General features: G+C 41.9%; 1 protein-coding gene across 1 annotated transcript in view; it reads right to left on the bottom strand.

The window, feature by feature from the left end:
* Positions 1–16,188, bottom strand: part of Nbas (NBAS subunit of NRZ tethering complex) — a 312,059-nt gene that overhangs the window by 193,759 nt on the left and 102,112 nt on the right. The window contains exons 23-26 of the mRNA XM_041639422.1: positions 14,001–14,154; positions 9,075–9,260; positions 7,883–8,056; positions 516–649 (exon numbers count right to left, since the gene is read on the bottom strand). Of these exons, the coding sequence (XP_041495356.1) occupies positions 516–649; positions 7,883–8,056; positions 9,075–9,260; positions 14,001–14,154 (648 nt within the window). The remainder of the gene's footprint in view (positions 1–515; positions 650–7,882; positions 8,057–9,074; positions 9,261–14,000; positions 14,155–16,188) is intronic.

Below are 16,188 nucleotides of genomic sequence, written 5' to 3' on the forward strand. Positions count from 1 at the left end.
GGAAGAGCCAGGGAATGACAGCTACATGACATCCCGGGAGAGAACTACTAAATATGAATGAAGAAGAAAGAATTCACAAAATAAATACTGTTAGTCCATAAATACTTAAAGCTCAGTTAATGAACAAAGAAATCACTGCTGCAGAATTTTAGAGAATTCTTGTCACAGAGCTGCTGTTTCTTGCTTCCAGTGTGTGATGACCACGGTTAAGGGAATGATCATAGAAATTACAATTACAGTAAACATCCATTTAGTAACAAAAGAATGAAGGCTATCTCCAGACACCAAGCTGACATACAGTTTTCATGTCTTCTCTGTATGGTTTATAAACCATAAACCTTTATGGTTTGCAGGGCTAAGGTAGACTCAGGGCCACATGAATACTAAGCGTGCACTCCCCATTTTTTCTTTGTAGTTTTGAAGTTTTCTGTGGATAAGCACTTCGAAAAGCGGTGCCTTTGCTTTAAACACTAGAATAAGAAGACTCAGTGAGATCGGCATCCTTGGCTTCTTACCCACTTCCCCTCTGTGGAAGGCATTCTAAGATGTCATAGCAGAGAGAGAGCTGGTCACTCCGTTCACAGTTATAGATGCACTCGAGTGCTATGGCCATCAGCTGGTCCTGGTCAGGAATAAATTTTTGCTGCAGCTAGAGAAAATAAAGCATGTTGTACTCAGTGTCGGTTTCTCCCAGCACCAATGTCAATAGAATATTAAACAGTGCTATTAATCAGCCAAAGAAACAACTCTTGATTTTTCTGTAGCTTACAGACTTTTGAGGTATTTAATAATTCTAAATGAATTCACATTTTAATTACAGAATCAGCTAGAAAAGATCATTTGTAACCCATAAGCTTCATCTGCTAAAATCAGACTCTTCAATTTATGGCCCATTTCAAATAAAGTAGATGCAAGAAACAAATGACACAGTGAATTATAACGACAGCAACATTAAAAATAATATTTCTATCCCCGAAAGCCAAACTCTGTGTGTTTCAATTACAAAACATATGAAATCCCTGAAGTAATGTTACAGACATTAGAGCCTATTGTTTTCCACACTGCACTGCCTTGCTACTGAGTTGACCACCGCATGGCACAACCACAGAGCACACTCTACTTCTGAAGTACAAAGATGGCCACTTCAGGCCTCTGTCCACATAGAATATTTCTTTCTCACAGCAAAGCAAGGATTCCTATTCTTAGAGTATTTTATGAAATACAAAAAATAACTAAACGGTGCCTTATTTTCTCATCTCTAAGGCCAAGGTATTACCAGCACCATCCTATGAGGGAATAGGAAGGAATAAAGACTTTAATATACATAGAGAGCTTATGTTATTCCACCACAGATTTTGTGTCATCTCTTGATTACATGTAATAGTAGAATGTGGACACTACACAAGAATGAAACCAAAAAGAAACTTTACATGTTCAGTATACACAAAATTTTTCTTCACACATTTTGATCCAGGCTTGGCTGAATTCATTTGATTAATACAAAGGATGCAAAATCTGCAGTACAGACACCACAATATTCTTCTCCCCTAGACACAGGGCTGACGAATTCTCCTTGTCTTAGCCATATTTCACCCAAGATATGTTCTCAAGGATTCATTCTGCCCAGGTCTAAAGTCTACGAGGAACACGGGTTTATTTTCACTTGTCACAGAATTCAACAGGACGCCCCCAGATACTGAGGTTCCTGGTGTGTGTCCTGCACATGTGGGTCTTAATGGGCACCACTTCACTACTTAGAGAAAGATCCTTTTGCTCTCTGTATCCTTGAATATGATATTTTCTCTTCAAAGCAGTGTGCATTTCTTTATTAAAACAAGGCGTTGTATAAATAAATCACAGCACTCTAAAGACACTACCGATTCTTGCCGGTAAGTACTTCCTACATGATGTCTCAACTTACACAGCCTAAGAGATACTTCTTGCTCTCATCATTCCTTCCTTGGTATCCCTGTAGTCAGCAAGAAAGCATCATTTCTTCCTTCTCAAAGCAAAAGAAGAGCATCTGTACAGAAATCCTAAGAAGTGGGTCCTCCCACCATCAGCACTAGGTTAGCAGCTGAGCTATGTGGCAGCAATAAAATCTACGAGAATTAGAATTTTAAAAAATAAAGTCTTAAAATTATACACTATGGACAACTAGAAAACACATAATTGATAAAAATGAAATATCAGAGAACCAAGTAATAGAAGAGTCATGAAATAACAGGATATAAAACTAATATAGAAACTCAAGTTTTTATAAACCCAAATAGTAGTCAAAGGAAAAGAAGTTAGAGAAACAGAAACATTGCATTAAAAACTTAAACATTAATTTACTAACAAATGGATATTATCTGTAGAAGAAACTTTATTAAACTTGTTTAAAACATATATATCATGAATATACGAGTGGGTGGGTAGGTGGGTGGTGTGTGTGAGTGTGTGTGTGTGTATGTGTGTGTGTGTGTGTGTGTGTATGCAGTCATGACACACAGGGTGACTGTCCCCAAGAGCTATGGACTATCTAACAAAAACCAGAGTGTAAGTCATGGAAACCTGTTGTCCAGCTGCTGGTCTCCTAAAGCAGATTGAGCTATTGCCACTGTCCCTGGCTATCTTGGACACAGAAAATGGAAGAACCTGACCTGGAAGTTTCCTCCCTGAGGACTAGCTCTTATACTAGCTGAAAGTGCTATGTAAGCTGCTGAGAGAGAGGAGCAATCAGTAGTCCCACCCAGCTGTAAAGTCCACAAAACCACACACTGATTCCCCAGCAAGATCTGTGGTAACAAGATGCCTAATTAAGCATAAGACCAATTGATGGAACGGAAATTCATGCCTGGTAATATAAATACACCTTATTCTAAGACACAAAAACAAATAGAATAATACAACCTATTCTTGAAAAAGAGGTTGAACTTTATAAACAAATGAGTCTATCAGTCTCCATAAAATAACGTATAAATCAACAAAAATTAGTCAAAATGTAAATAAGCTATGTTGTGAAATTTGATAAGCTGATATTAAGATTCAGATAAGAAACTGTCCAATACAACTTTGACAAAACAGTGGGAACCAAACAAAACTTAAAAGAAATATTATACTCATCAGCTCCTGGAACATCTCACGCAATCTCTAATCACCAGAGAACTAGTGTCATAATAAACAGGGCACCAGATATTGGGGACATTCTAGAATTAGATGTACATGCAAATGAAAATTTAAGTTTATAAGAACGGTGACACATCAGGTCACTAGGGTAAAGACATGCATTTTAATAAATTCTGCTAGGATAAATATGTAGCTATTTGAGATAGCATAAAGCTATATCTATAACTCATACTATATAAAAGTACAAACTTCATAGATTAGGGGTCTCAAAAAGAATAAAATTATATAAGTACTCAAAGAAAACAAAATTCTACTACAAGCTTTAAGTGGAAAAACCATCTTCAACATGACTCAAACCACAAAGGCTGATGAATCTGATGACACAGAAATGGAAAATAAGAATTTCACATGACAGTGAATGAGAAAAGATGTAACACTAGAGACGGTACACAGAGAAATCACGGGTTCCAGAGTCGCTAAATGAGTAGGCCCACAAAATAGACAGCTACTTATCAAATAAACGAGGAGGGAGGGAACCAACTGTACACAAAGGAATTAACCGACTAGCTGAGAGGCCCAGAAAGAGCCCTGGAGAGGTAAAGGTAAGTTTCCTGCCAATAGCCTTATGTCATGGAGAGAAGTAAGGATGAAGAGGCCAACTGGAAGCCAAGTCCTATCCAAGTCACTCTAGAGGGCCCAATGCTAGCAAGTCTACAACCACAAGCCACCGGGGATATTTCCATAGATTAATGACATGGTAAAAATCTGAGCTGCAGGAAGGTAACACCGAGAAATATGGAGACAGTCCTGGAAAGAAGGAGCCTAATATCCCTGCTACCTGTCTAGTGTTCACGTATTTCAAGACAAGCAAATGGCTACATGTTTTTTTATTATTATTATTAATTTATTTATTTAAGATTTCTGTCTCTTTCCCGCCACCGCCTCCCATTTCCCTCCCCCTTCCACAATCAAGTCCCCCTCCCTCATCCGCCCAAAGAGCAATCAGGGTTCCCTGCCCTCTGGGAAGTCCAAGGACCACCCACCTCTATCCAGGTCTAGTAAGATAAGCATCCAAACTTCCTAGGCTCCAACAAAGCCAGTACGTGCAGTAGGATCAAAAACCCATTGCCATTATTCTTGAGTTCTCAGTAGTCCTCATTGTCCGCTATGTTCAGCTAGTCTGGTTTTATCCCAGGCTTTTTCAGACCCAGGCCAGCTAGCCTTGGTGAGTTCCCAGTAGAACATACCCATTGTCTCAGTGTGTGGGTGCACCCCTCGTGGTCCTGAGTTCCTTGCTCATGCTCTCTCTCCTTCTGCTCCTGATTTGGACCTTGAGATTTCTGTCCAGTGCTCCAATGTGGGTCTCTGTCTCTGTCTCCTTTCATCGCCTGATGAAGGTTAATATTCAGGAGGATGCCTATATGTTTTTCTTTGGGTTCTCCTTCTTATTTAGCTTCTCTAGGATCACTAATTATAGGCTCAATGTCCTTTATTTATGGCTAGAAACCAAATGTGAGTGAGTACATCCCATGTTCATCATTTTGGGTCTGGCTTACCTCACTCAGGATAGTGTTTTCTATTTCCATCCATTTGCATGCAAAATTCAAGAAGTCATTGTTTTTTACTGCTGAGTAGTATTCTAATATGTATATATTCCATACTTTCTTCATCCATTCTTCCGTTGAAGGGCATCTAGGTTGTTTCCAGGTTCTGGCTATTACAAACAATGCTGCTATGAACATAGTAGAGCATATACTTTTGTTGTATGATAAGGCCTCTCTTGGGAATATTCCCAAGAGTGGTATTGCTGGGTCCAGGGGTAGGTTGATCCTGAATTTCCTGAGAAACCTCCACACTGCTTTCCAAAGTGGTTGCACAAGTTTGCATTCCCACCAGCAATGGATGAGTGTACCCCTTTCTCCACAACCTCTCCAGCAAAGGCTATCATTGGTGTTTATTCAAAAACACCTGCTATGGTGAATCAAGATGTGAGCTCCCAGCTGTTCCTGCCACCATGCCTTTGATTTATTATCATGGACTGACTCTAACCCCTTGAAATGGCAAGTCCAATTTTAATATTAATTTACACACTTACTAACACCTGATTTTTGACAAAGAAGCAAAAAATATAAAATGGAAAAAAAGCATATTCAATAAATGGTGCTGGCATAATTGGATATCAACATGTAGAAGAATGAAAATAGATCCATGTCTATCACCATGCAAAAAACTCAAGTCCAAATGGATCAAAGACCTCAACATAAAGCCAACCACACTGAACCTCATAGAAGAGAAAATGGGCAGTACACTTGGATGCATTGGCACAGGAGACCACTTCCTAGATATAACCCAGCAGCACAGACACTGAAAGAGACAATTAATAAATGCGACCTCCTGAAACTGAAAAGCTTTTGTAAAGCAAAGGACACAGTCAATAAGACAAAATGCAGCCTACAGAATGGGAAAAGATCTTCACCAACCCACACCAGACACAGGACTGATCTCCAAAATATACAAAGAACTGAAGAAACTTGAAAACAAAAGAACAAATAATCTAATAAAAAATGAAGTACAGACCTAAACAGAGAACTCTCAACAGATGAATCTCAAATGGCTGAAAGATACTTAAGGAAATGTTCGACGTCGTTAGCCATCAGAGAAATGTAAATCGAAACAACTCTGAGATTCCATCTTATACCTGTAAGAATGGCCAAGATCAAAAACACTGATGACAACTTATGCTGGAGAGGATGTAGGGTAAGGGGAACACTCCTGCATTTCTGTTGGGAGTACAAACTGGTAGAATCCCTTTGGGTATCAGTGTGATGATTTCTCAGAAAATCACTTTTGGGCATATACCCAAAGAATGTTCTATCATACCACAAGAACATATGTTCAACTATGTTCATAGCAGCATTATTTGTAATAGTCAGAACCTGGAAACAATGTTAATGCTCCACAACCAAAGAGTGGATACAGAAAATGTGGTACCTTTATACAATGGAGTACTACTCAGTGATAAAAAACAATGATGTCTTGCAATTTACAGGCAAATGGATGGATCTAGAAAAAAACATTGAGTGAGGTAACCCAGACCTGGAGAGACAAATATAATATGAACTCACTCATAAGTGACTTTTAGACATAAAGCAAAGAAAATCAACCCTACAGTCCACAGCCCCAGAGAACCTAGACAACAAAGAGGACTGTAAGAGAGATATACATGGATCTACTTAGGAAGTTGAAAAACACAAGATTTGAGTAAATTGGAAGTGTGGGGGTCATGGGAGCAGGTAAAAGGGAGAGGGGAGGAAGTGAGGGGAGCAGACAAAAACGTATAGCTCAATGCAAACAATAAAAAAACCAAAAAATTCTTTCTGGGAAAAAAAAAAACACCTGCTAAATTTCCAGGTAAAAACAAGAAAAAGCTGACTATATACAAAGGATTTACAAGATCCCATATGGAAGACCTATCAGAAACAAGATTGCAGGAAGAATTTAAAGTTAATTCTTCGTTCCTCACAAAACATTCATTGTCAACCCGTTCTGCATCGCATGTGGTATTCTGCAGCCATCAGTGCCCACTAGGGCTCACCACAAATGTAAAACCTGCCACTAAGTGGAAGCTGATTTTAAGGGAATGAAAACTTTAAGTAATCAATGAGCAGAGGCATTTCAGACAGACAACCATCTTATAAACCCAGAAAGGCCTAAGACAGAGCAATGTTTTCCTTCCTGTTTAGGTTACTCAGTGCCACGACTGCTTATCTTAGTGAGTGACGTTCAAGGTGCTAACTGTGGCCAATATGAAGTAGACTCAATCAGAACTAACACCTGGAAGAAGCCTGAATTTGAAGTGCCTTTTGCTTAAATACTGGTCTCATGACCATGTTCCAGGGACTGTGTTACCTTGCTTAAAGTCCCTACTCCAAAGACAGGAGAGCCACTGCACTGCCTGGAATAGCATATTTTAATCTACCACAAAATTAAGAGATTTTCACAGTGCAAAAGTAGTTATGCCTAACAAAATGGTTTTTACTCCAGGGAACCCAAACAGCACAGAAGCAATCTTCTTCTACTGCTATAAGAATCACCAGGGTGATTGAGTATGTCCTTATGAAAACATAAAAACCTTCATAAACTCCTTGAATATCTCTGAGAGAAGACACTTTTGATTATTGGTGACATCATAAATACACTGGACAAGAACACAGGTACAGAATAAGGAGATCTAGGCAAAAGCGTGAAGACCTCATAGCATGAATCCCCTTCCACTTCCTCCCCTTACTAAAGAAACGGAAGGAGTTGAGGTTAGTGAAAAGTCTTCACAGTTAGAGTGCAACATCTGGAACTACAGATCTTTGTACTCACATGTTCCAACACACGAGAACTATGGAATGAATGAGCCGAAATAACTGTAACTGCATAAACTTTGGAAAAATGTACATCAACAATATTGAAACATTTTTTTAAATAACAATTTTGCTGGGCGGTGGTGGTGCATTCCTTTAATCCCAGCACTGGGAGGCAGAGGCAGGAGGATCTTTGTGAGTTCAAGGCTAACCTGGTCTACAAGAGTTAATTCCAGGACAGGCTCCAAAGCTAAAGAGAAACCCTCGAGGAAAAAAAAAAAAAAAAAAAGACAATTTTCTTCTACTTACTGGAATCTCTTTACAAGACCCAATTATAAAAACTTATACCTAAGCCTAATACTACAGACTAATGAAAAAGAAAATGAAAAGACTCTGAAGAAATTAGAGTTGCTACTTACATCAGGCTTAGAATGCTGAAATATCTTCAAGGGAAATTTCAAGTCTTCTTTAGCTAAAGTTACTAGATATTCCTTCAATAGCTCATTGGCCGCACCAGGAGACTGTTTCTCACAGCGGTGAAGAAAGGGAACCATCCATTGGTAAGCACTGGTCACATAATTGTCCTCAGAACACTGTAAGGATAATTAACCACAGAAAGCAAACGATAAATTAAAAACTGTACAGTACTAGATAACCAGTCTAATATCAAACAGTGGAAGCCCCATACTTCCTGAAGCACTGCAGATCCCCACTCACTTCTGACCTAACCACGAGCAGAACAATGTGTACCTTCCTCTGGGGCCGGTTGGATACAGTGACTATAACTGTGCACACCATCTATGCAGACTGGAACCGGCCTAGGGTCCCACAGGCCTAGTGACTGCTCTGGGAAACATATATGCTGTGGCTACTGTACAGCCATGAGGTTCTCCATAGCAGAGAAAGAGTCTACCCAGAGAAAGAATAAAAAAAAATGTGAAAGGGGGAAAGAGAGAGACAGCTGAGGCCAGGGACTCTGAGACAGATGAGCAGACGGGCCCAATAAAGGAGCTGCTCAAGAACAGAATCCCACTTGTAAAAGCCTCAAGTCTTCCCCATCATGGCTTTTCTTTTTCATTGTTTCTCCTTTATGACACGGGTCATTTCATCCATCATTTCTAAAAGAATACCATCACTTCTCATAATCATTCTAGGACATAAACCCATAACTCTTTTCAATAGTCTTATCTGTTTTTGAGGAGACGCTTTCTACACAGTCCTGGCTGAAACTCTCTATGTAGAACAACCTGGCCTCAGACTCATAGAGATCTACCTGTCTCTGCCTCTGAAGTGCTGGAATAAAGGCATGTGCCACTACGCCCAGCACAAACCTACCACTCTTAAGAAGGGACTGACATAATACAATGAAATCTCACTGGATGGCTGCTAAGGAACATGAAGGGAAGACACGGGAGATGAAGATGAGGGAGAGAACAGACAGAAGCAGCAAAGGTGAGTGAAGGATAAAGCGAGGATAAAGCTAGTCAGCAGTGTATTCCTGCTGGAATGTGCCCACAAGTCTCCTTACTGGGCTCTTACATTTCCTATCTGGCTTGTAACACACACAGCGATAGAAGCTCAGGGATGCTCAGAAGGGCAGAGGGCACCTACACGCTCCATCAGCAATCTGAGTTTTTCAAAGTCTTTCTTCTGCTGCAGGTCTTTCAGAGTGAGGGTGAAGTCACACCCGGCTTCATAAACCAGTGTTTCCAGGGTAACCAAATCGTCACAGAGAGTCAGCAAGCCAGGAATATGGCGCTCCACTCCAAGACGTATAAGGGACAAGGAACAGTCAACCTAAAAGAGAAAAGAGACAGTAAGCTACTCACTAAGGCAAAGTGGAAACTTCCAGCGTAGAATTGAGCATGTAACCATTTCTATAAAATTCCATAGTCAGAATGTGTCTCACTACAAAAGGACTGGAGTCCTTTATCAAACATATCAGGATCAAAATGTTTCAAATGCATCAATCAGCAAGATGTACTGACGATACAGATATGAAGGGAGAGAGGTATCTTAATTCTTTCAGAGTAACAAAAGGAGAGAGAAATGTGGCATAAGTAGCAGTGACAATGCCAAATTAATTGTACGTTCACTACAGCACTGTGCTTCCTAAATGAAGCTTTGCTCCGCAGGCTTTCCTGCTCCATGCCACCCAATAAATTCAGTCACCCAATAAATATTTATTTCTTAGCTAAAACAAAGAACAACATTTCCTTTACTTGAGCAATAAACTGACATTTATCTCCTATTCCCTCATCACAATTATAAACGAACATCCTCTGGTTGATGGGAAATCATCAGTTGTAGCCCACACTAACGTTCCTCTTCCATTCCTACTCTAAAATACATGAAGGGCCTATAGGGAGCTTGGTATGTGAAGTCCTGTCTATGTGTTGCTTTTATTGTCTAATGAATAAATCTGTTTTGGCTAGTGGCTTAGCAGAATAGAGCTAGACAAGAAAACCAAACTGAATGCTGGAAGAAAGAAGGCGGAGTCAATGAGAGCCATGTAGCACTGCCAGGGACAGACGCCTCTGCTGGAGCATACCGAAACTTTGCCAGTAGGCCATGACCTTGGGATGCACAGATTAAAGGAGATGGGTTAGTTTAGGATATAAGAATTAGCCAGAAATATGTTTAAGCCATTGGCCAAACAGTATTGCAAATAATATAGTTTCTGAGTGATTATTGCGGGTCTGGGCAGCCAGGAATGAACAAGCTGCCTCCTACGACAGGAGGTAATGTCAATCTAGGTGTCAGAGATACAAATGAGGTCTCTGACCCCTAGACTGAGAAGATACCAGCTAACACCTGACTGAAAGTTTCCACTGAGGCATGTACTATGTGACTTCCCCAGAGAGACATAACAAATATCCGTTCACCCCAGACAGGGCACTGATGACAGAGCAGGGAAAGATTCTGCCATGTCAAGATTAATGACCCAATGATTTCAACCCAGGACTCTTTCAGGAAAATGGGTAACTCAGAGCAACTATATGCAAGAGTCTCCTCCTCTTCCAGGAGCTGTTCCTTGCTTATGCATCCAGGGAAGAACTGGGTCTGAGGAGCAAACACCTCACATCGGCAAGGAAAGGTTAGTGAGCCCACCCTACGAGAAGCTCGTGTAGGGGATCATAAGTGCTCTTGTTTTCGGGTGGCACTAACCATGTGGACCCAAAGGACAGTGTCCACAGGGTTTACACTGAGAGGAATACTCAGTATGAACGGCTGGATGAGCTAATGTGAATAACGAATCAAAGATGGACTGAAAGCAGAAGGAGCATTCAGGAGCACTGTAGCTCTAGGTGTGGGGAATCCTGGCAGAAGTGTGCTGCTCACTCACTTCTCAGTGGATTCTCTTGCCCACACTGAGGAAACATTTGCTGAACACTCCCACATGGGCTGGACAAAAAGATAGGGGCAGTGTGACATCAGACATATAAGACAGACATATAAGTCATTAGAAGACAGAATTTGGGTAGAGCAGATAAAGAGCATTGTTGTGGGACAAGGCAGGAAGTATAGGTGGGGCAACTAGGAAGGAAGTAGAGGTGGGGTGACCAGGCAGGAAACAGAGACAGGGCAATGAGAACAGGAGAATTCTGGAAAGAGGAAACAGTCAGTCTGCAGCCGTCACCCAGATACAGAGGAAGCAAGATGAGACTGCCTCACTGAAAAAGTTACCATGCCACATGGCTGACACACACAAGAATTTTGGGCAAATATAAGTTATAAGAGTTAATAAGAGGTCTGAGCTAATAGGGTAATCAGTTTATGATTACTGTAGACCTCTGTGTTTTTCTTTGGGACTGAATGACTGCAGGACCAGAAACCTCGGTCCACAGAGCATGGGTAAGAAGGATGATGGCCTGGCTTCTCCTCTCAGTGGGAAGATGAGAGTGCTGAGAACTCAAGAACACTCAAGAGAAGTAAGTGAATTCTGTACTGCATGTGTGCTGCTGAGGAGTCTATGTAGCCCATGCAGTACCTTGGTGCAAGACCCTCAATTGATGGTCCAAATGAAATAAACAAAACAAAATCTATAATGAAAGCAATTTCCATGCCTAGAATGGACACTTGGGAACATAAATCATGGAGCAACATTTGAGAAGAAGCCCTGAATGGGCCACATGTGTAGACAAGATTAGTGTCAACAGTAGTTCCCTGGGGAATAGTGATAAGGGGCAAGCCAAAAAAACAGGAGCATGCTAAAATGAATGACAAGAACAAAAAACTTGAGCTGGATCACAGAAGTCCAGGAGGAAATTTCTGCAAAGAAAAGAAAACAGCAGCAACAGAAAGGATGTAAAGTTAGGATAAGAGAGGACCGCTGGCTTCACTGTCACAACTTGCGGACGGTGGCAGGCACAGGCAGACTGTGTCCAGAAGCAGAGGGACTAATTCTGGGCCAGCTATAGGGAAACAAGAAACACAGCAGAAGCCTGGAAGTAGACAGCTTCACATTCTGCATGTGTAGAACTGAAGGTGAGGAACAGCAGACCTAGGGAAGGAGAAGTTAAAGGTGTGCGCGGAAGGAAGACTAAGTACACGGGCGTGCAGGTGTAGAATCGAGAGCACAGGGCAAAAAACGGTGGCTGTGAACTCAAGGAGAGAGGCTTCTTCCTCTGGGAAAAGCCAGAAAAGGTCCTGATGGAAGGAAGTTCTCAGTCTCCCAAATGAGCTACAAAACAAATTACTTTCTGAGCGTGGGGAAGAAAACAATGGGGTAAGAGGAGGAACAGCGAAGGAATGAAAAACATTCACAGAAAGCAACGAAAAAGAGCAGCCATATCCCCAAAACCACTGGATTGGCAGACAGGTGAAGAAGGGAGAGGCAAGGTGTGATGCCATGGGAAGACTGGTACTAATAAATCAAAGGGAGAGAGTGTGAGGGGCAAGGCTCAAGCAAAAGTAGGACCACCGATACTTAATAATGATTTAAGCAAACGAGTCACATCTGAATGTACACTTCCATCTTCAAAACAATTCTAAAAACCTCAGAAGAATTTGCAGAAAACCTGATACACAGCACACAAAACTACATGAGGAACAGTTGGAAAACAGCACATTTGTTGTCGTCCCCAACGTTTACCAAAGTACACGGGTTTAAAATCTAGCTACCAAAGGCGGATAGGAAAGAGGCACCAGTGAAGCTAACAGGAGTGGTCCGCATGCTGAGCCTTCAAGTGGGGGAAGTCACCACCATAAACACTTCCTTCACCAACAAACAAGTTTTGCTGAAGGCATTTATAGGCACTGAGGAAAAAGAAGTTCCACATCAATTAAACCTCTAAAAATGAAAACTGTAAAATCCATGTTAGATATCACTTTGATTGCATCACAACTGACATGAAATGTCATTACTTCACATGAAGTCAAAAAAAAATAAAAGCCATTATGAGAGTTTTTAAATAATGAAAGACAGAACAGGACATAATCCAACTAAATATAAGAAAAGCACCCAACGGCCTTGCTTCATCATCGCCCCTGGTCTCCTAAAGGGAAGCCATGATGTCTCGGGATGCCTAGTACAACCTCTGACAGAGCAGCTTCAGATTCATCACAAAACTGGGCAGAACCCAGTGTCCATACAGCTGCTAAGACTCCTGCCCCACCAAGGAAAGGAGTAAGTCTGCCCTGCCGATGACACCGTGCACTTTAGACACGGGACCCAGAGGCCCCCCGAGCTGAAACTCACCAAAAAGTCTCCTCCATGAGGACTAGCTAACACAGCAGCAGGAGGAACTGTGCAGGCTTCCAAAAGAGGGAAGCAACCAATAGACCAATAGTCCTACCCAGCCCTAACACCCGTGAACCACAGGACCAGCATGGCACAGTAGTGGCACGCACACTCTGGATGAAACCAAGAGCTCTCTAACTTGAATCAAGAGCTGTGCAACAAAAGGAAAATCACACCTAGTATTGGAAACCCAGCCAAGTACTAGGGATTCATGAGGTCAGAGACCTTGGAAGAGAATCTACAGCTGCCATTTACTAAACCGGCATCATCCCTAACAACCCACAGGCAAGTGTAGTCATCACCCTCATCAAGGACTTCTCTTAGCAACAGACAGAGACCACTACAGAAGACCACAGCCAATAGAAAAGCAGAGTTGTGAGGTCAGGCCTAAGCCGAAGGAAAACAGAAGGCACACGGGACCAGAGTTCCTGAAAGGCACAGTCACAATCACCTGTGGTCGTACACTGTAACTGGGGACTAAGCAAATAGTTTTTAAGTTGATACAATCTGAACAATTAAGGTGTAATTCATCTATTAAAATACATGGAAAAAATCAGGCACAGTATGCAGTTATTTTGTGTTCCTGTTTTAAAGAAAGATTTTGAACATTTCTTGTATTCATTTGCTTTGTAAGAATCTAAAAGTTACAAAGACTTCTGGGCAAAGGGCAAATGGACAGAAGCACTAAGAACTGCTCCTTTCAGCCCTCTGAATCACACCTGAGATTTCTGGTCATGTGCACTATGTGGACTGAATCGCCATCACCACTGAACAGCAGTGCTCTCTCGCCTCACCTGACCAGCATGGTGCTCTATCTCCTCTGCTCTGCTCCGGTACCAGTCCATTGCCTTCTCCACCGTCAGCTGGGGCATCTTATACTGCAGCAGCTCAGGCTGCTCAGCATACAGGAACTCACTGTCATCCTGGAGGCCAGGCTCCACCACCGTTCTGCAAAGCACAGGAGGAACAATTAATAACTGTCAGGAGTGCGGCAGAAAAGGACAGAGACAGGGATGAGAAGAGAGCGGCTTACAGAGGTGGGGGTGTCTGTGTCTCCGTGTATGTGCTCACTTGCAGGTTAATGGGACATTTGAGGAAATTTAACATTTTCTAACTGGTTTTTCTGACTTCAAAGTTCAGAACAGAAAATAAAACAGGTATGCCACAGCTCAACCAGACAGGAACTGACAGAAACTAAAGAGCTTTACAGAGCGCACCCCACTGGTGCTTCTGCCGGCTGCCCAAATCAAAGCTCTTCCGCAGGCCAAGAGTCACCACCGCAGGAACTATACCCGAAAGAATCCAGCTGGAACTGGAATTCTGAAATCTCGTTTCCAGTTTTCAGGGAAATAAGAAATGCACCTCACCTGTGCTGACAAGTGCGCAGCACAGGCCTCCTGACAGCGCGCCCTGTCCACTGAGGATCAGACATCTTCAGGGAACCCACACAAGGACCACAAATACAAGGGGAACAGTGGATGACTGCTTTCTACACTAAAGATTAACAAAGGAATGAAAAGTAAGCTAAGGGTCTCAGAAGAACTTCCGGGCCCCTCAAGTGACTTGCTGCAGGAGCGCAGAGGCTGACAGCTGCGAGTACTCAACAGCTGAGGAGAGCTTGGGGCTCCAAACCAAATCCAAAGAACAAGTCCACCAGCGAAGGCTGGCAAACCCGTGCACATGGCTTTAAAACGTCCTTCACTCCTTTCATTCTTCAAAGTCATGGGGGTAATCTATGCAAACTGCTGTGAGAAGTTAGAAGGGCAGCACAACCAGGCTCTTGATTTTATTTATAACTGCTATTTGTTGTTGTTGTTGAGATTGTTAAAGTCACCCTAATATTGAGGTGGTTTATCCACACACCTAAGACCACTCACTGTGCATGTGACACATGTTGCAAGAACGTTCCATCTGCAGGAGAGTCCTTTCCTCAGCCCCTCTCCTGGCGTGACTCCCACGCTTCCCAGAGATTCCTGTCCAGTGCTGCACACACTGCCACAATGGCCACCCTGGACTCTGTGAACTCCGCCTCATTTCAGCAGGAACAGCCAGTGGCGACTCCGAGTTCCTGGGACACTATTTCAACTCTCCCGGGTCAGCCCCTCACATCCTTTGATAGTGAATGCAGCACTCACAGGAAGCCACTTGCCTTTTATCGAGCCATAGAAGCTATGGCTCTTCTCATCTTTTCTGGATGCTCTTTTTCAACTGTCCTTGCTAAAACATTCTGCTCTATAAAACATTAAACACTGGCGCTCCCAGCTCTCTACTCTTCTCAGGGAGCATCCTCCCTCCCATTCTCTTTCTCTTTCTCTCACTCTCTCTGGACTCCCCTTCAACACCATCACATATCCAGATTCAAGGTCATTCTGACTTTGATTTCCTTTCATGAAATGAGGTCATTCTCTTTAAATGAACATATCCTTGATATTTTAGAACCTTGGGGTGAAATACTTTAAAGAACATTTCAATCGAAGGCTTCAAATTCTAATTATTGACTTGATTATTTGTTGGAAGAAGGCTGCTTATTGGTTCCTGGCTGCTCAGCCCCGAAATAATCACATAGAAACCATATTATTTGCAATACTGTTTGGGGAATCCAAACATTACCTCCCCTTTTCTGTTTAAAAAAAAAAAAAAGAAAGAATTTAACTTTAACATAGTAAAATTACATACAACAAAACAGGTATCAAACAAGAATTAGAGTTACAATATTCGCCTCTGTATGCTGTGAATATCATTGATGAATAAAAATCTGCCTTGGCCTGTTGATAGGGCAGAAATTAGGTAGGCGGAGAAAGCTAAACTGAATGCTGGGAGAAAGAAGGCAGAATGAGGAAGAAGTCATGTAGCCCTGCCAGAGACAGACGCCAGACAGAACTTGGAACTTTACCCAGTAAGTCACAGCCTCATGACAATACACAGATTAATAGAAATGGGTTAAATTAATATGTAAGAGTTAGCCAATAAGAAGCTAGAACT

Source organism: Microtus oregoni, unplaced genomic scaffold (assembly GCF_018167655.1).
Source record: "Microtus oregoni isolate MIOR12 unplaced genomic scaffold, Mior012 000058F_ref0000040, whole genome shotgun sequence".
In the NCBI taxonomy this organism is placed as follows: Eukaryota; Metazoa; Chordata; class Mammalia; order Rodentia; family Cricetidae; genus Microtus; species Microtus oregoni.